Source organism: Scomber japonicus, chromosome 10, assembly GCF_027409825.1.
Source record: "Scomber japonicus isolate fScoJap1 chromosome 10, fScoJap1.pri, whole genome shotgun sequence".
Taxonomy (NCBI): Eukaryota; Metazoa; Chordata; class Actinopteri; order Scombriformes; family Scombridae; genus Scomber; species Scomber japonicus.
This window is the reverse complement of record NC_070587.1, coordinates 2,046,475-2,066,252: the sequence shown is the minus strand read 5'-3', so window position 1 is coordinate 2,066,252 and position 19,778 is coordinate 2,046,475. Positions and strand designations below refer to the sequence as shown.

General features: G+C 41.3%; 1 protein-coding gene across 8 annotated transcripts in view; it reads left to right on the top strand.

The window, feature by feature from the left end:
• Positions 1–19,778, top strand: part of dgkb (diacylglycerol kinase, beta) — a 94,013-nt gene that overhangs the window by 31,265 nt on the left and 42,970 nt on the right. For 4 of the 8 annotated variants that reach the window (XM_053327401.1, XM_053327400.1, XM_053327399.1 and 1 more), the window contains 12 exons: positions 1–8; positions 284–403; positions 2,689–2,806; positions 3,400–3,488; positions 3,874–3,990; positions 4,274–4,372; positions 5,205–5,306; positions 7,474–7,547; positions 8,228–8,302; positions 12,131–12,216; positions 14,783–14,872; positions 15,486–15,646. The exon at positions 1–8 is cut by the window's left edge and continues 67 nt beyond it. In XM_053327401.1, the coding sequence (XP_053183376.1) occupies positions 1–8; positions 284–403; positions 2,689–2,806; positions 3,400–3,488; positions 3,874–3,990; positions 4,274–4,372; positions 5,205–5,306; positions 7,474–7,547; positions 8,228–8,302; positions 12,131–12,216; positions 14,783–14,872; positions 15,486–15,646 (1,139 nt within the window). Of the gene's footprint in view, positions 9–283; positions 404–2,688; positions 2,807–3,399; positions 3,489–3,873; positions 3,991–4,273; positions 4,380–5,175; positions 5,307–7,473; positions 7,548–8,227; positions 8,303–12,130; positions 12,217–14,782; positions 14,873–15,485; positions 15,647–19,778 lie in introns of all 8 variants that reach the window. The other 4 variants (XM_053327397.1, XM_053327396.1, XM_053327395.1 and 1 more) reach the window with 2 other exon arrangements.

The following is a 19,778-nucleotide window of genomic DNA, read 5'->3' as shown; positions in this document are numbered from 1 at the left end:
TAAAACCAGTAAGGAAGAACTTTCACCTAGTTAGTAGAAATCTGTGATAAATAAAACATAAGAATAATATTTTGTGATATGTGATGATTGTTGCCAGACTATTTTATTAGAGCTGAGAAATGTTTTTAAGTGGAACCTTTGCAAACAGTAATGAATGGAGGGTACATTTTAACATTATAAAAACCATGACTTTTACATATGTGAATTTTTTTAAAAGCCTAAAATGTAATCTACAAACGTCTACTATTACAAAGATCTGTAAGCTTCTTTTCTTTATTCATAGATCCTCCAGGACATGATGCACGAGATTGACTACGATCACGATGGCACAGTGTCACTGGAGGAGTGGATCCAGGGAGGAATGACCACCATCCCGCTGCTGGTTCTGCTCGGCCTGGAGACAGTGAGACAGAGCACAGAGATCTTTTGCATATGCTAGTGGTGCTAGTCATGATCGGGAGCGTACCTATGTTCCCCGATCGCGGCTAACTCGGTTGCTAGCTCAGCGGCTAACTCCACTGTTAGCTCGGCTGCTAATTCGGCTGCTAGCTCGGCGGCTAACTCATCTGCTAACTTGACTGCTAACTCGGCGGCTAACACAGCTAACTGGCTAACTGTAGACAGGAAGATCATCCCTATGTTCCCCGGTCACATACAAAACGGGGAACATAGGACCGTTAGCCAGTTAGCTGAGTTAGCCGCCGAGTTAGCAGCGGAGTTAGCCGCCGAGTTAGCCGCGATCGGGGAACATAGGACCCGAGGAACATAGGTACGCTCCCATCCTAAACATGAGGACAAATTGGACAAATTAAAATTTTGATGTGATGTTGGCGCTGATGAAAAGTTAGGGAATCACCAAAATATTACAATTCATCCTGCGGGGGGAACATGACTGTCTATACCAAATTTCATGGCAGCATATTCAATAATTGTTGATACTGTCTGTTCGAAAGTAGTGGACCGACAGACTGGCATAGTCATCCATAAGCCACTGGCTAAAACATTTTAAAAGTACTCCTCTTAAGTAGTCCAAGTTTTATGTATCCACGTGTAGGCTCAAACCATAGACTGTATATAAGAAACAGACGTAACATCCGTGACGTCACCCATTGGTTTATGGACTGCTGCTCGGAAGCCAATAGTATGCTGGGAATATGCTGGGAAAAAAAGAACACGGATTCTACTTATATGGGCATGAGGCGGAGTCATGGACGGACGTATGGGCGGGGCCAACGGCGGAGCGGGGAGGCTGCGATTGGTTGCGAGGGCTGGATCTCGAGGACATTGGTCAATCAACCTGTCAATCAGGACGTAGCCACGCCCTAATGCATACCCTGCTTTATCGTCACATATAAAATCAGGGAGGTCAAAATGTCCCAAATGAACATCATACTGCATTGAAGAAGGCTTTAAACTAGCGATTGAGACCATAAACACATTTTGAAAACGTTTACTGAGGTTAGAAATCAAGTGAGAAGTTGGTGAATTCTCCATTGACTTGTATAGAGACGGTCGCCCCCTGGTGGCCTTTTGATAGAATGCAGCTCTAAGTTACTTCCACATTGGCTTCTTTTCAGAGGACAGGAACTCCCCGCCTGGCTCAAACACATGGACTGTCAATGCAATGTGCAACCTTAACATTAGATGCCACTAAATCCTACACTCTGATCCTTTAACCCTGAACCTCCCTGGGGACTCAAAGGCCAATAGCTGCAGATGCCAATAATGATTGAACCTAAGGGTAATGTGTTGTGCAGACAGTTAAAAGGATGCTCAGTCAACCTGGTTTGGTGGATTTTTTTTCTATAAATAAAAACAACTATTAATAACTTGACACAGGTTACTATTTTAGATCAGGTATCTTAGTGGTTCAAAGCTATTTTTGTTTCAGCAGCAACTCCAATATATAAATAAATATCATCTCGCATCCTACAAGTGTTTCAGTCACAAGTTTACCAGTCTCTCCTCAGCTCCTTTTACTGTACTTCAATACACTCCATTCCTCTTCTGCAAGATGATTATGCTAATCACTCTAAGGTCACAGCAGCAGTTTTAAATCTGTTCTCTAATGGCTCTGACTCATTGTTAATGACTTTCAATGATTCATAGTGTCAGCCAATTTACTCAAATCTAAATCTAACGTTTATTTTTCCTTTCTGGTACCACCTAAAAAAAAGACTAAAGGCACAGTGACTATTCTTCTCCATGCCACAAATATTCATCATCATCATTATTAAAACATTTGCATTTCATAATTGAGCTGATAACAGATCACACACTCCACAACTATTCATACACATGTGTTTCCAACCAAACTGCTGCTTTGCCACCCCAAACTATTACTGTACAAACCCCATCAGTTGCTGCTGCTGTTCATACATTCTCCACTAGATGGAAGCATTTGACCACCTCAAGTCTAAAATCTCTACCAGGTATATTTTTTTATGAATGAATATTACAGCAAAGGAAAGACAGCTGCACCTTTACTGTCTTTCCTGGATTTGAACTAAATGTCTTGAAGTGAGAAAAGTAGATTAAACTAAAAAAAAGCAACCAAAACATCTTAACAATCATCTTAGCTCTATGATTCTCTCATCAGAATATTAAATAAATGAATGAAGCTGTCGATGCCTCACATAGTCGATCAACCGGTCAATTAATCATTTTATCTGTTTTTTCTTGCTGCAGAATGTTAAAGATGACGGGCAACATGTGTGGAGACTGAAGCACTTCAACAAGCCAGCCTACTGTAACCTGTGTCTCAACATGCTAATTGGACTGGGGAAGCAGGGACTCTGCTGCTCATGTGAGTAATTCACTTACCATCGAAGCCTCGAAAGATGCATTGATTTGTACAGATGCAATATATGATATACTGGAGAAGTATTGTCTCGTCGTGTGTTGCAGTGATGAAATGATGGATGTTAGGCTACTCTGTGATCAAATTTACATAAAAAACAATGGAGTCTAATTTATCACCTGGCCCTGGAGAAATGTTGTAATTAGCCTGGGGTCTAGTTGTGAGTTTCAGTTTCCCACGATGGTCTGAAAGCTGTTTTTTAGACTTTTTTGACTGGAAAGAAATGTGAATGGGAAACACTAAATTCTGCAAATGTAAGAAAATGATCACAACAAAATATCAGCTGAAGAAAAGAGAGAATGAAGCCCCTCTACAACAGGCTAAACATCCTTTATTCTATGTTTTTATTGATTTCCAAGCAATAAAACCTGCTTTTATTTCAACCTCACTGACCATTTTCCCCATAAGGCCCAACATGTTACTTAAACCCCTGTGTATAATAATGTATAACACTTATAACTGTATGAAAAGTATGTTTTTTCTCCTCTGTGCTTGCTCTTTTCTCAAAATGCTTCTTTTTTTTCTTCTTTCTTTCCCAGTCTGCAAGTACACAGTCCACGAGCGTTGTGTGGCTCGCGCTCCGCCGTCTTGCATCAAAACCTATGTCAAATCCAAGAAAAACACAGAGGTGCGTCCAATTGGAGTGTTTACTAGTCGGCACGCTTGGATCAGCGATGCTCCACGGAGCTTAGGATGAGGGTTTTTCTTCCTCTAATGGAATTTAAACAACTCAATCTGCTACAAAGCATTGCTAATTACAAGGATAAGCCTGCTTTAAAGACACAAACACAGACAGCATCATTTGTTTGGCCTCATTCTTTCTTTTTTTTTGTTCTCTTATGTATGTGCTTTTTTCTCCTTCCTTCTTCCTTTCTTTCTTGCTTGTTTTCTCTCTCTTGCTTTCTTTAGTTGTTGTGTCACTTGTGCCTTTTCTATATATCTTGTTTTTCTGCACCATGTTTCTTTTCTCACTTCTTTCACTCCCTGAATGCTGTCTCTCGCTCTCTCCACAGGTAATGCTCCATTTCTGGGTGGAAGGGAACTGCCCCACCAAGTGTGACAAGTGTCACAAAACCATTAAGTGTTACCAGGGCCTGACTGGTCTCCACTGCGTGTGGTGTCAAATCACAGTAAGCCGCCTCCCGAGGAGAGGCAGCCACCTCCTCATTATATTCCCACTGCTTCTTGTTGTTTAGGGTTTCGTTTTTGCACCTCTGATAACTCCAAAGTCATTCCACCAATTTACACCCAGAAGACACTTGTTTGTGGTTGTAAGTTAAAAGAAAATAAAACAGAGGCAATGACACATGTAATGCAAATAAATCCTGAATATACACCCGAAAAACGTCCAGTTAAACATCTTCTGTTATTTGACACAAGCTGGCTGTTAATAACGGGTTCCACCTCTTCCAGCTCCATAACAAGTGTGCCTCCCATGTGAAACCTGAGTGTGACTGCGGACCCCTGAAGGATCACATCCTGCCCCCCAACTCAATCTGCCCTATCGTCCTGGTAAGACATTGCTTGTGACTGGTCAGCGGTCCCATGGCTGAGTGAACATGACCTTGTTTGGTTCAGTGTTATTTGAAGATGCAATCATCAGCCTGTGTTCTCCTACTGAGCTCTGAAATGGCAAAAGATTCTTTTTTTTTTCTCAAGGATTTATTTTCAAAGTTGATTTCAGGAAAAAATACACAACAAATTGCTCATTATCTCACAAATTGTCCACTTTATGATATCATTATAACCTCTATTGTTGTAAAAGCTGTGTATTTTATGAATTAAGAAACATCTCCTTGGAAATAAGAATCTGTTCGTCATGGCAAAAGGTAGCAGAAAAATATTAAATCCCCCCCCAAAAAGAGGAAAGAGGACACTTTTTAAAAATTATTTGGATGTTTCTACATTATATATATTTCAGTTACATTATATTTTCCACATGCTTTGTTTAAACAGAGGAAATTTAACATATGCCTATAAACCGAGCTTAAACTCAGATAAGATTAGAACAATGGTCTCATAACTGTCTTAATTTTTCTTATAATCAGTACCAGATTTAATCATTCTTTCAAGGTAACTTTGTGGAAAATGACTAGTATACAGTATTACAGCCCAGTAAAATTAAGCGTCACTGATTTATTTTCCAACATGATGCTCTGAATGCGATTTCAAAGCTGTAAATGTATTTATTCATTTATTTTATTGACCTAAAGGCAGTCAGAAAAACAGGTTAAGACAACTGTCACACACTGAAAAGGAGAGCTATAATATCCAGTTAATGGTTATCTATCTAACTACAATATGGACTATTTAACAACCTCGCTGCTTGACCTTTGACCCCAAGGAAAGGCAGTCAACGGTGAGGAAGGACTCTCGGTCCAGCCAGTCGAGCCGAGGGAAGATGCAGCGAGCCAACTCAGTCACAGTGGATGGTCAAGGACTGCAGGTACAGTAAAGCTCAAATCTCAGTCTTTAATATCAGTGTTGGTGTCTTCTCCATTTCATTTGCACCGTGCAGTGTAGATAAAATACACTCCAATTTACATACAGTGATCATTTCAGTTTCTTAACATACTGATCTCAGTGATAAAAGGGTTAAACTGTAGTTGGGCAGGGCAACAGAAGAACTGGAACATGATTTTTTGAAACCACTTCAACCATATTTTGTTGAAAAATTACAGCTGTGGATGAGTTTTCCCATATTCTGAACCAATAAACACGCTGGACATATTTCATGAGACTCTCGTGAGATAGCGTCTCTCAATTCTTCATTTGTAAATCTGTTTTGTAAGCACTGGTTGTAAACTGACTCACAACTTTAATAGTAAGCAATAAAGACCATTTTAAGAGTGTTTTGCTGATGTAATTGTTTTCTCAGATGGAAATAAAATTTTGAAATGAACCTCTGCAGTTGGTCTTGGGACATATGATGGGGCTCGGCAGGCCCTGCTGATAATCAGGATCATACAGCAGAGCCCAGTCCAGCCTGATCCTCTCTAATATCTGTCAGCCAGCATGCTGGCGATGGAAACCTGCCGCCGTCTGTGGCGACTGCTCGTCTACGCGTGGCTGGGAGAGAAATATGATGAATCATATCCCAGGCACATCCATCTATGCCTCTCGCCGGCTAACCAGCATAATAATCAAGATTATTATTTATAATTACAGGAAGTAATGGATCACTCTAGACTGGACAGGGAGCTCATTAATTCACCCTTGGCCTGCTGGGATAGCAGACAGGGGGAGTTAAGCGCTTCATCTGTGTCAGGGAGAGCACTGGGTGAGTTGTTTCAGACTAACTGCAGGAAGGGCAATTCAAACAGGGGCCGCTGGATTAGAGCTTGTTTATGTGGCGCTTTGTGAGTTCGGCCTCGGGCACCTCGGGCACCGCGGGCTCGGTCTGTCCTCACAAACTAGAACATCTTTTCCCACGTCACACGAGACAAACTGCCTCGCCACTTAGGAAGCGGTAGCTAATTGCTATTACGACTGAATTGTGAATCATGAGTTATCAGGTTAAGAGTATTGATTGACTGTTACTGTAGATAGATGGCTTGTTTTACTGTACTGTACATCCAGCGCTGTCCGGCTACTGAAACCTGAAGAACAGTCTGCATCTGCTGTAAAATCATTCACCATTCACCAACTTAAAATAAAATACATAATGAATAATAATAAAAAAATGATGAATTTTGAGTGAAAACTGGACAAAAGGAGTTGATGATTGATAAAAACTACTAAAAAAAACTCATCAAAAAGCCAAACCGCTGAATAAAGGGATGACATGTTCCTTCATAACCATAAACACAATCACTTTAGTTAGTTTTGACTTTATCTCAGGTGCTGTGAGTACATACGAGTTTGTTAAATATGTATTATTCCACAGTGGAAAATAGTCCCTATATATTATATTTTAAAAAAACACGGTGCCCATTTGTTTGAGGAAATTATTAAGCATTTTTTTTAAAGTACAGCTATGTATTTGGGACCTATTTTCAATGATTTGTGTCTTAAGGGGTAACTGGTGGGCTTGGGGCTGAGAGCCAAAAGACTAAAAGACAGATTCATCCATTAGTTAGTTTGCATTTTTTAGGGATTATTTGTTGGTTTTTAAATTCATTAGATTAGATCATCAAATAAGAAACATGCAAGTAACATTTGGATCTGATTTATTTTCTAAGAAAGTGGCTTTAAAATACATTTCAGGTGACTTTTATCACTGCTCTCTTCTCTATAATTAGGTATTATAATTAACACAAGATTCAATTTGGACTCAGGCAAAGGAATAGGGAGCACCCACACCAAGTCATGGCCAGGTGCCACTTGTGCATCTTCTCAATGCAACAGGAAAAACCATGAAATGTTATAAATACTGTATCATTGTGAGTTCCACTATGAATGAAAAGTGTGGTGCAAATGAAATGTATTATTTATTATTATGATTATTATTATTAAAATGAGATCAGATGACAGGCACAGCTTGTGGAAGTGCTGTGTATATATATACACACATGATAAAATATTTGAGGGATGTGGCTTGAAAGTGAATTCCTGTGAAGCATCCTGCAGCCTCCAAACACACCAACCGGTTTGTTTTGACATCTCCCATTCAGATCACAACAATAGAGGGCACTCATCCTCTGCTAGTGTTTGTCAATCCGAAGAGCGGGGGGAAGCAGGGAGAGAGGTAAGTACACAATCTGTCTCAACATGCTACAAGAGGCCTCTAAATCCCTGCTCCTCAGTCGCAGAGGGAAGAAGGCAGCCGCATGGCCTCTGGCTGCCAAGTGCTTTAGGCTTACTTAGTCAAATAAAAACACAATAACATTTACCTAAAGCGCTGGCCGCCTCCACCATCAGCTCACATACACCCCCTCCCGCCCCCCCGCCCTCCCGCCCCTCCCCCCTTCCTCCCCAAACTCCTCTCCTCAGACACTCTCCGAGCTGTCACGTCTCTGGCTGGTCCCCCTTCTTTAACCCAGGGCTAATTGGGTTATTACTGAAACATATTCATTCACTCCTTATTACGCAGGGCCCTCATTTGTTTAAATTATGAGATCAAAATATGACTTCAGCCAGTTGATATAATGAAATTGAAATTAAAATGAATTAGTCTTTCTAATGGTTTCTCCTCAAGGGGACTTTGGGTATGTCCCACCCCGCTGCCCAGTCCACCACTGCCTTGTCACGCTCTGATGATGTCGGATGTTGGTCTGACACAAAATCCACTTTTTTTTTTTTAAGCCTAACTCTGTGATATATGAGTCTGATGTTTGCATTGTGAGTTTCTGTTTTATTTTCTTTATGTTGTGGACAGATGGTTTTATTTTGATTTATTTTTTTATCTTTTTATCTTCACTCCTGCAGGATTTACAGAAAGTTCCAGTATCTTCTGAACCCGAGACAAGTGTACAACCTGGCCAAGAATGGACCCATGCCAGGGTACGTATAGGTCATGTAGGTCATTTTCTATATTTGAGGGTTTTTTCCAACTATAGAAAATAATAATATATCCACATTTATATCCTGGGTAGCGACAAATAACCTATATTGCATGAAGAGAGCAAATAAAAAGCTGCATTTTCTTAAAACATCTTTATTTATTAATGTATGTTACACACTTTATTGATTACTAGTTTAAGGTTTTTCAATAATAAAACGTGTTTAAAGTGCATTACTGTATTTTCTTTGACTTAATTTGTTTAATTAAGGACAGTAAAATACAAAAGGACAGTTAAGAAGTGTACTCCAATTATTTTTTTGCAACCAGTTTGTTAAGAAAGTAAAAATTAACCTTGAAAACTGAACATTTGCTCTCAAAACACGTTCCAACTATCCTCAAGTTGCATTTCAAGCCATTTCAATCATTTTTAATCCTTAATATGATGTTATTAATTGTTATTAATATCAAAATAGAAAGAGAAAGAAAGAAAGACAAGGAAAGAAGGAGTCATGATTCCTCCTTTTCTTAGTTACCTCACAAATCATATTAGCTAATGACTGTCTGTTTGCAAACAGTGTTTTCTGTTGCCTGAGTATACAATAATAACCACCATCACATGCAAGAGAGGCCTTTAGTATTAGACCCCTCACTCAGTTCCTTCACACAGCACAGACACAAATGAGGTGAGTTCACACATAACAAATCCTGGAGACGACAGTATCATGCCGTAGCTTCAGACAAGCAGCAGCTCCATATGCATAAGCTTGTATGTGAACGGAGAGACGCTGACTCGGATGACTGACAGATAGAGAGAGGTGAATCTCTCGCCATACCACATGTGATCATGCATACAGACGAGTAGCTCACCACAGGCTGTAGGTGCAGGCGGCATCGCGTTTCCTATGGTTCACATCTGTGATTAAGAAAATGAAAGGAACATTTATATGCATAAGACTCCTTCACTTTGCTGTTTGTGCTCAGCAGCGTTTAAACACACAAGAATGCCTCGCCGCCGTGCTGCCACGTTGTTTGGCTTTGATTAAATGTGAAAACAGAATCTTTGCGCCTTTATAAAAAATAAATACACAGCGGCACACACAGGGTACAAAAACTCCACAAGCTTTTTTGGACTGTCTGCGTGAAGAGCTGGTGCACCTCTCATGTCACTGATTGTTCCAACGCAGCTCAAACTTTTTTTTTTTTGGGACTGACCTTGTGTGCATGAACTGTTTCTCTTTTTATTGATGTCCCTGCACGTGGCCCAAGCATCACCTGCATCACCAGCTGAACCAGAGCCTCCTCCTCAGAGCTGAGAACATTCCAGATGACCTTGCTCCACTGTAACCTCGTTAATATTTTGTCAAGTGTACGCACTGCAGCGCACATTAGCGAGGTGAACGGTCACCGTCGGACACTGCAGGCCGAGGCCGCCGCACACACTGCTGTCAATTAGCTGCCTCACTAATGCAATAATGGCAAATTAAGTGTTTGTTTCTTGGTATTTAAATATCCCCAAAGTTGCCTTTCATGTTCGCGGCCGTCTGTTTTGCGTCTAACATGGTTTGTGGTCCCAGTTGGAAGTAATTGAGCGAATCATTTACCCGCCATACGAGGCTCAGAGGCTGGCTCATTCAGTTAGGGCTTTGTTATTGTGAAGGAACGGAAGAAGTTGGACTGAACATTGCCTGTCATGATCCAATTAGCCCTCAACCAGGCAGGCTAGCTCGCTCAATGAGTAATTGTCAATGCGACATGTGTTATTTTGTGGGATTAGAGGGGTGTTTTAGTGGAAGCAGTGTGTGTGTTGTGGCAGTGGGCTCAAAAATATGCTCATGATGATGATGAAAACATATTTTACACTTATTTTCAAGAGGGATGGAGTAATGATATCAAGCTGAGATGGTTTTTAATAAACCTTTAAAACCATTGCTTTATCCAGCCTGTCATTAAAAAAAAAAAATCAAAATAGTCCGAATATAAACTAAAGAAATGTAATAAACTATAATTCAATCACAGTAATAATCAAGTATCACTTTAGACAGCATAACAACTTCTTAAAACCTTGAAATTGGAAGCAACATTAAAATGAAGGAAATACTGAAGAATATGTGGAAACAACCCTGGCTGCTTCAGAGCTTAAAAGCTTGGTAGCAGTTTCTCGCCTCCTAACTGGAGTACGTAAGAGGGAGCACATAACTCCCATCCTGGTCTCCCTCCACTGGCTACCTGAGCACTTTAGAGTCCATTTTAAGATTATTTTATTTGTTTTTAATCTTTAAATGGTCTGGCCCCGCTCTACGCTCCTGCTCGGTGCCTCAGGTCAGCTAATCTGCTGCTCCTGGAGGTACCGAGGTCAAAGTGGAGCCTTTTCTGTAGCTACTCCTAAACTATGGAACCAGCTTCCTTTAAATATTAGACAAGCCAAGGGAGGAAGGAAGGATGGGAGGAAGAAGGAAGGGTGGAAAGGAGGAAGGAAGGAAGGAAGAAGGGATGAAGAAGGAAGGAAGCTCCTCACTGTCCATTTTTAAAACTCGTCTTAAAACCCATTTTTATTCCTTGGCTTTCAACCCAGCATGAGACTCTGCTCCTGTTTTAATTGTTTTATTGTTTTTAATTTGTTTTAAAAACAATAAAACAATTATCTTAATATTTATTTCCTGTTAATTGTTTTATGTTCCTGTGTTGTTTTATCTATTTATTTTTTTTTATAAATAAAGTTGAGTTGAGTTGAGAGTTTATTTGTTGCCTCTGAGGGAAGACCAATTTATATAGATAACAGCAAATAGAATAAATAAGTACAACAGTTCTACCAAAAGATGTACTTTTATGAAACTTATAATAATAATTCAGTTAATTATTGAGGTTGTAGTTAGTGGTGGTATACTGGTATACTGGAGTGTATTATATTATTACATATTTAGTACATATTACACTTAAGTAGGTTCATTTTTACTTTTACAGCTTAGTAAGGGTTAGGGTAACCCTCCTCCTTTCCTTCCTTCCTCCATTCCTTCTCTCCTTCTTTTCTTCCTCTTTTCCTCCTTACTCATTCCCTTCCTTCCTTCCTTCATCCCTCCCTCCTTCCTTCCTTCCTTCCTCTTTTCCTCCCTCCCTCCCTCCCTCCTTCCTACTTTCCTTCCTTACTTCCTCCATTCCTTCTCTCCTTCCTTTCTTCCTCTTTTCCTCCTTACTCATTTCCTTCCTTCCTTCCTTCATCCCTCCCTCCCTCCTTACTCCTTTCCTTCCTTCCTACATTCCTTCCTTCCTCTTTTCCTACGTCCCTCCGTCCTTCCTCCTTTCCTTCCTTCCTTCGTTCCTCTTTTCCTACGTCCCTCCCTCCTTCCTCCTTTCCTTCCTTCCTTCTTCCCTCCTTTCCTTCCTTCCCTCCTTCCTCTTTTCCTACCTTCCTTCCTCTTTTCCTACCTCTCTCCCTCCTTCCTCCTTTCCTTCCTTCCCTCCCTCCCTCCTTACTCCTTCCCTTCCTCCCTTCCTTATCTCCTTACTTCCTTCCTCTTTATTCAATGGTTAAACACCAGAAGACAAACCTTCGGGAGCAGGGCCTTCAGTGTGGTAGCTCCTACACTGTGGAACTCGCTCCCTCCTAACATTCACCAAGCACCAACTCTGGACTCTTTTAAATCATTGTTGTTCCTGCAGGCTTTTGCTAAATGTGTGTTTCTTGTTAATGTGAAGCAACCTTGGGTTTCATGAAAGGCGCTATACTAAATAAAGTTATTACTGTTATTATTATTATCATACAAGAGAATGTATGTAAAGTTAAAAACAGCTAATTGTGTGGCAGTAATGTGCAGAGTTGTTTGTTCCAGGTTGAACTTCTTCAGAGATGTTGCTGATTTCAGAGTGCTGGCCTGTGGAGGGGACGGCACGGTGGGCTGGATCCTGGACTTCATAGGTACAGAATATGTTGTACAATTTATAATATGCAAAAACTAATGTAACAAGAATTCAGAGTGCCTGTTCCTCTTCCATAGGATCAATTATGTTTATATTTAGAAGAAATACAGTTTTTGTTTTAACATAACTTTACAGACATTTCAAGTGTTACAGATATGGCACAAATTAATAGTCTGTTTAACCCTCGTGTTGTCCTTGAGTCAAGGAAGGGTGGAAGGAGGAAGGAAGGGAGGAAAGGAGGGAGGAAGAAGGAAGGAAAGGAGTGAGGAAAGGAAGGACGGAGGAAAGAAGGAAGGAAGGAAGGTTTGAAGGAGGGAAGAAAGAAGAACAGAGGAAGGGAAGCAAAAGGGAAAATAGGAAGGGAAGAATAAAGGAAATAAGGACAGAGGAAATAAGGAAGGGAGGAAGGTAGGAGGGGGAAAGAAAGAGAGAAGGAGGAAGGAGGGAAGAAAAGAAGGAGGGAGGGAGGAACAAAGGAAGGAAGGGAGGAAAGAGAGAAGGAGGGAGGGAGGAAAGACAGATGGAAGGAAGGAAGGAAGGAAGGAAAGAAAGAGAGAAGGAGGGAGGGAGGAAAGACAGATGGAAGGAAGGAAGGAAGGAAGGAAGGAAGGAAGGGAGGAAGGGAGGAACAGTCAAAACAGGGTCAATTTGACCCGGGAGGACGACACAAGGGTTAAGAAAGTAAAAAAGGAGAAACGGATAGATAGGACGAGGAGAAAAACAGACAAAAAATATCTGGAAAAATAAAAAAAATTAAATATAACATTGATAAAAATAAAATACTCATCTTACAACTTAAAGGCAGCCCCCACCCCTGGCACCCCTCATGCTTCATACATATTCAAAGCATAAATAAATACAATTACATGCAATGTAACTATCCTTCCAACTAGGCATGGGCTGGTATGAGATTCTGGCGGTATGATAACCATAAGCAAAAATATCACGGTTTCACGGTATGGTAGTATTGTGATTCCAGCTCTAAAATGTTCCTAAAAGGAAGAAAAATAAAGACAGACATGTTAATTTAACCTGAATCTGTAATGACAGTGTGAGGGGTCGTGATACTCTACGCTGCAGCTGCTCCACCTGAGGGATTTCTGACCAGCACTTCCTGTCTCTGACCAGCACTTCCTGTCTTTGACCAGCACTTCCTGTCTATAACCAGACTAAAAAGTGAGAGTCACTCCCTTTTCCTAAACAGAGATTAAGCTCGTCCTCCTGTTGTCCTCGAGTCAAGGAAGAAGGAAGGGAGGAAGGAAGGAAGGAAGGAAGGAAGGAAGGAAGGAAGGAAGGAAGGAAGGAAGGAAGGAAGGAAGGAAGGAAGGAAGGAAGGAAGGAAGGAAGGAGGGAGGGAGGGAAGAAAGGAGGGAGGGAGGAAGGAAGAAAGGAAAGGAAAGGAAAGGAGGAAGGAAGGAGGGCAGGAAGGAGGGAGGGAAGTTAGGAGGGAGGGAGGAAGAAAAGGAAGGACATAAGAAAAGAAGGAAGGAGGGAAGGTAGGAAGGAAAGGAAGGGAGGAAGAAGGAAGGAAAGGAAGGACCAGCACTTCCTGTCTTTGACCAGAGTAAAAACATCTCATACCTTTAGGAACGGTATGACAGAACATTTGGAGGTTTCGGTTATCGTGGCTTTTTCATATCGCGGTGAACCTTGAACACGGTTATCATCCCATGCCTACTTCCAACCATGCCTTACACCCCTCTATGGCACATCCCTTATGTAGTTCCCATATAGACTTCCCATATCTGACTCATTTTACTTGGAACATTATTAACCACTAGCAACCATCTTTTCAAAAGGCAGCAGTCTCTGTCATGAGTTTTAACCACTCCACAAGCTCAGGTTTGTACAGAATATGTTGTACAATTTATAATATGCAAAACAAATGTAACAAGAATTCAGAGTGCCTGTTCCTCTTCCATAGGATCAATTATGTTTATTTTTAGAAGAAATACAAACTCTCAAACCTCTCTCGGATGCTACAGCACATTTACTCATACTGTCTTCAGTTTCTGATAATATACAACACTCCCATTTCCTTTTTTTTGCTAAAAAGAAAAAAAGAAAAAATGCATTTGTTTTTATTAGTTTTTTAAAGCCGGCAGCACTCTCTTGTTGTTCAGCCTGAAATGGTAAAGCGTACTTTATGGTTTGTATATAAACACTTTCATTACGTCCGAGCCTGCGTATTCAGGGGTGGTAAAATAGGATGATTACATGAGTTGGGAAAACAACATATTAGTCATCATTTGAGGAAAAAAACAAATCACCTGGCCTCCTCTATTTGGTCTTGAAGACGTGTTACTTGTTCGGGCACTCAAAAATTGCCTCAATTTTTTATCAATCAAAACAAAGAGAGGTAATAACCGTCAGGCAAAATGTGTCTCTTGAAATAGACTGTACAACTGGACATTCGTATTTACTTGTAGTTTTTACTTGTGGGGCAGCAAAATGGGATTTGATGCTTTTCTTTGCAAGTCTTGCTGTGAGTTTTTTTTTTTTTTTTTTTTTTTTGGTTTGGCCTTGTTTCGTAATGTGTTGTGATATTTGTCCCGCTGCTCCAGATAAGGCCAACCTGGACAGGAACCCCCCCGTGTGTATACTTCCTCTTGGCACGGGCAACGACCTGGCAAGATGTCTGCGATGGGGAGGAGGTACTGGACTTAAAGACATAACGGAGAATAAAAACATGGCCTGAATTCACTGTACACACATTCATAGTTAAAGCATATAAACCACCACACCATACTTTAACTCAGTGTTAATGTTAATTATATGTGTTTGAATTCACACAAAACTCAGGTTGTAATAGTTGAGAAATTAAACTGAGGAGTTTGTTACCCATTGGGGACAGCAAAACTGACCATTATATGTTTTTATCACCTATTAAATATAACTATATTCAGAAATTGCAAATAATTCATGTTGTCAGGGTGAATAAAGCCTTGAAATCAGGATTTAGACCGTTATGGACACTAAAACTCACTTTTTTGGACTATGTTGTATAATTTTAGCCCCTCCTTAAGACTGTAACACCTACAGCATCTAATCATTGGCATGATCTGTGATATATTAAGGGCTTACAAAGATGCTGACAAGGCTTTCATTGAGCAAAAAATAAAAATCAACCATCATAAAAATAGTACAAGTACATAAAAATAAGGAAAATAATTTTTAAAAGTGTATTTCTGTTCACACAAACTACATCAGCAAGTGCCAGAAGCAGTCCTAGACCTATTTGAACACTCTTCTGTTCTTCTTCCCGAGGCTATGAGGGTGAGAGCCTCCTGAAGATCCTGCGAGACATCGAGAACAGCACGGAGTTGATGCTGGACCGCTGGAAGATTGATGTCACGCCCACAGACAAGGAGGAGCGAGGGGACCCGGTGCCTTACAGCATTGTTAACAACTACTTCTCCATCGGAGTGGTGAGTCACACCTCACACCTCAGACCTCAGACCTTACTGATGAGACTGATCAGAAAAGGACAATGAGTCAACTGCAGAGATCACTCTTTTCTTTTCTCCAGTGTTTAAAAGTTACAGATTGGGTCTCAGGTTGATGATGTCATAATCTGATGTGTCTGATGAGGAAGGAGAGTAGAGAGAGGAAGGAGAGGAGAGAGAGGAAGGAGAGGAGAGAGAGGAAGGAGAGGAGAGAGAGGAAGAGGAGAGAGAGGAAGGATAGAGGAGAGAGAGGAAGGAGAGGGGAGAGAGAGAAGAAGGAGAGGAGAGAAAGGAAGGATAGAGGAGAGAGAGGAAGGAGAGGAGAGAGAGGACGGAGAGGACAGAGAGGAGAGGAGATAGAGGAAGGATAGAGGAGAGAGAGAGAGGAAGAGAAGAGAGAGGGAGGAGAGAGAGAGAGAGGAGAGGAGGAGAGAGATAGGAAGGAGAGGAGAGAGAGAGAGGAGAGGAGAGAGAGGAAGGAGAGGAAGGAGAGGAGAGAGAGAAAGGAGAGAGAGAGAGGAAGGAGAGGAGAGAGAGAGAAGAAGGAGAGGAGAGAAAGGAAGGATAGAGGAGAGAGAGGAAGGAGAGGAGAGAGAGGACGGAGAGGACAGAGAGGAGAGGAGATAGAGGAAGGATAGAGGAGAGAGAGAGAGGAAGAGAAGAGAGAGGGAGGAGAGAGAGAGAGAGGAGAGGAGGAGAGAGAGAGGAAGGAGAGGAGAGAGAGAGAGGAGAGGAGAGAGAGGAAGGAGAGGAGAGAGAGGAAGAGGAGGAGAGAGGAAGGAGAGGAGAGAGAGGAAGAGGAGAAAGAGGAAGGAGAGGAGAGAAAGGAAGGATAGGAGAGAGAAGCACAATGAAAATCAACCATGAAGCTAGAAGGTCCAGGACTGGAATCTGTCATCCGGACGTCTACAGGCCCAGATTACCTGTGAGACCAGAAAGCACAGACAACTCCGGGGAAGAAGTTTAGCTTATTGAATGCATTAATAGAACATGAATGTTAATGGATATAGATGGATGAATAGAGAGAGAGAGAGAGGGGGAGGAGGAGAGAGGAGCCCAGTGCATCATGGGGGAAGGCACCTCCAAGTCACTCTGCATCCTGAGTATAATAAAAGCTTGTCAGTGAACGGCTGACACTGTAACAAGAATCAGGTTTTAGGAAGTGCAGGTGGTCGAGTGGTTAGAGCACATGCCATATACGCAGCCGACCCTGGTTCGAATTCCGATCGGAGGTCCTTTGCTGCATGCTACCCCCCCTCTCTCTCCCATGTTTCCTGTCTGTCTACTGCTAAATAAAGGCGTCTATGCCAACAAAATAGTACACATATTTTTTAAGAATAAAAACTGCAGCTAATCTCCAATTATGAGAACCAAGAGAACATGCCCTATTTTTAACAGTCAGCTGTTTTATGCAAATCTAATTTTCTATCATTATGTTAACTTAACATTAACATATCAGTCCAGTTATTAACCCTTTATTGGGCAAATAATTATATTTGGTAACTTCTGTAAATATCCCAAAATATCCTTCTTTCCTTCCTTCCTTTCCTTCCTTCCATCTGTCCTTCCTCCCTCCCTCCTTCTCTCCTCCCTTCCTTCTTTCCTTCCTCTGTCCCCCTTTCTTCTTCCTTCCTTCCTTCTTTCTTCCCTTCCTCCCTCCCCCTTCTCTCTTTCTTTCCTCCCCCTACCTTCCTTCCTTCCTTCTTTCCTCCTCCCTTCCTTCTTTCCTTCCTCCCTCCTTCCTTCCCATCCTTCCTTCCTTCCTTCCTCCCTTCCTTTCAATGAGTGTCCTATAAAGGGTTAATATATATCATCACTTTTTTTGCCAATTAATTACCAATTAATTCTAGCAAAAGGAAACCAGACACTATATCATTAAGTGGCATGGAACAAAATACACAATACTACCTTTATCTTTTTTATAACACATATTTTGAGCTTCACTTAAGTCAGATCTCACGTCTTTATATCTGATAACTATTGTTATTTTAAAGCAGGCTGGTATCAGATGAGTTCTATAATTATCACACAACCATGAACATATTACAAAGGAAACTATACTTGATTGTGAATGCAGGGTTAAAATAATGGCACACTTGCACATGGCACCTTTTTTTTTAAACCTTTCGCACCAAAGTTGAGTTTAATCACGGTGGCAAACAGACTCAGTGGCAGAATAGCGAAGGTGCCAGTAAACAGCTTAACCCAACTTCAACAGAACAAAGACAGAAGCCACTGAAGTGAAAGGCAAGTACAAGGCAAGGCAGTTTTATTAATATAGCGCATTTCATACACAATGTCAACTCAATGTGCTTTACATAAAACAGAAACATTAAAACATACAATTAACCCCCCCCCCCCATCATAAAAACAAAGTACAGAAAAATAGAAAGAGAGAAATAAAATGCTAGAATAAAGCATTAAATATAAGATTACAGCATAAAATAATAAATTAGCTTTAAAATCATTAAAACGACATAGAGTGCAAATGAAAGATTAAAATGTAAAGTGCTTTAACCCTTTATTGGGCAAATAATTATATTTGGTAACTTCTGTAAATATCCCAAAATATCCTTCCTTCCTTCCTTCCTTCCTTCTTTCCTTCCTTCCTTCCTTCCTTCCTTCCTTTCCTTCCTCCCTGCCTTCTTTCTTCCCTTCCTCTTTTCCTTTCTCCCTCCCTCGTTCTTTATTTCCTCCGTCCTTCCTTCCATCTGTCCTTCCTCCCTCCCTCCTTCTCTCCTCCCTTCCTTCTTTCCTTCCTTCCTTCCTTTCCTTCCTTCCATCTGTTCTTCCTCCCTCCCTCCTTCTCTCCTCCCTTCCTCTCCCTTCCTTCTTTCCTTCCTCCATCCCCCTTTCTTCTTCCTTCCTTCCTTCTTTCTTCCCTTCCTCCCTCCCTCCTTCTCTCTTTCTTTCCTCTCCCCTACCTTCCTGCCTTCCTTCTTTCCTCCGTCCTTCCTTCCTTTCCTTCCTCCCTCCTTCTCTCTTTCCTTCCTTCCTTCTGTCCATCCTTCCTTCCTTCCTTCCTTCCTTCCTTCCTTCCTTCCTTCCTTCCTTCCTTCCTTCCTCCCTTCCTGCTGGTAGTCTGTCTGATCTCTTTGTTCTGGTTAAAACTGGAGCTGTAGCGTTCTGAATGAGCTGCAGCTGTTTAATGCTTTTTTGTGGGAGTCCAGTCAGAAGACCGTTACAGTAGTCGAGTCTACTTGAGATGAAAGCATGAATCAACTTCTCCTGGTCTGTTTGAGACATAAAACCCTTCACTCTGGACTCTGGGTATGTTCTTAAGCTGATAGAAAGCTGTTTTGGTGACTGTTGAAGGTCAAATCTGAGTCTATCAGCACGCCAAGGTTTCAGACTTGGTCCGTAGTTTTTAGAGAGAGTGACTCGAGATGTTTACTGACAGCAATCCTCTTCTCCTTATTTTCAAAAACAATGACCTCAGTTTTGTCCAATTAGTTACTTCTTACTCTAAACAGTGACACAATGACTGTATTGGACTGTAGACTGACATCCTGAATATACAGTAAATCTGGAGGGGGGTTGAATAAAAGCAATACGCAGCACAGCACCTGCAGTAACAGCATAATCACTCAATTTATTTCTTTTGATCACATTCTCGTTAGGCCTTTATTGAGATGTACTCAACCTTCAGCCGCCGCTGATCGATAAACAAGCCTCGTTGTGTGTATCTGCGTGGTCGTCGTATGCACCCATCAGCACACCCCCTCCACCCCCCCCCTCCACCTCTGTCCATCTCCACCATAATGACACTGATTTCACGTAGCTCATGTTAGCCATTACTGATAAATGTCAGGGGGAAATATGGTAATTGACATTTGCAGGTGGCAGAGGAGGGAGCCACTCAGTGTTGTGAGATTCGTATGAACTGTGGCGAGGACATAAGTGATGCATGGCCTTACAAATGTTAGTTGAATAACACCTCCAGCCTGGGCCCCTAATGACCATGTTAGAGGATATTAGAGGACAGGTCTTGTTAACATTGTGATAGAAGAGAACAATGGCTGTAATCAGTCTACAGTGTCGAACATATGGTGATGTGTACAGGGGGAAGTGGGTACAGTGTGAAACAAATTTCAGATCATTCATCCAACTGTTT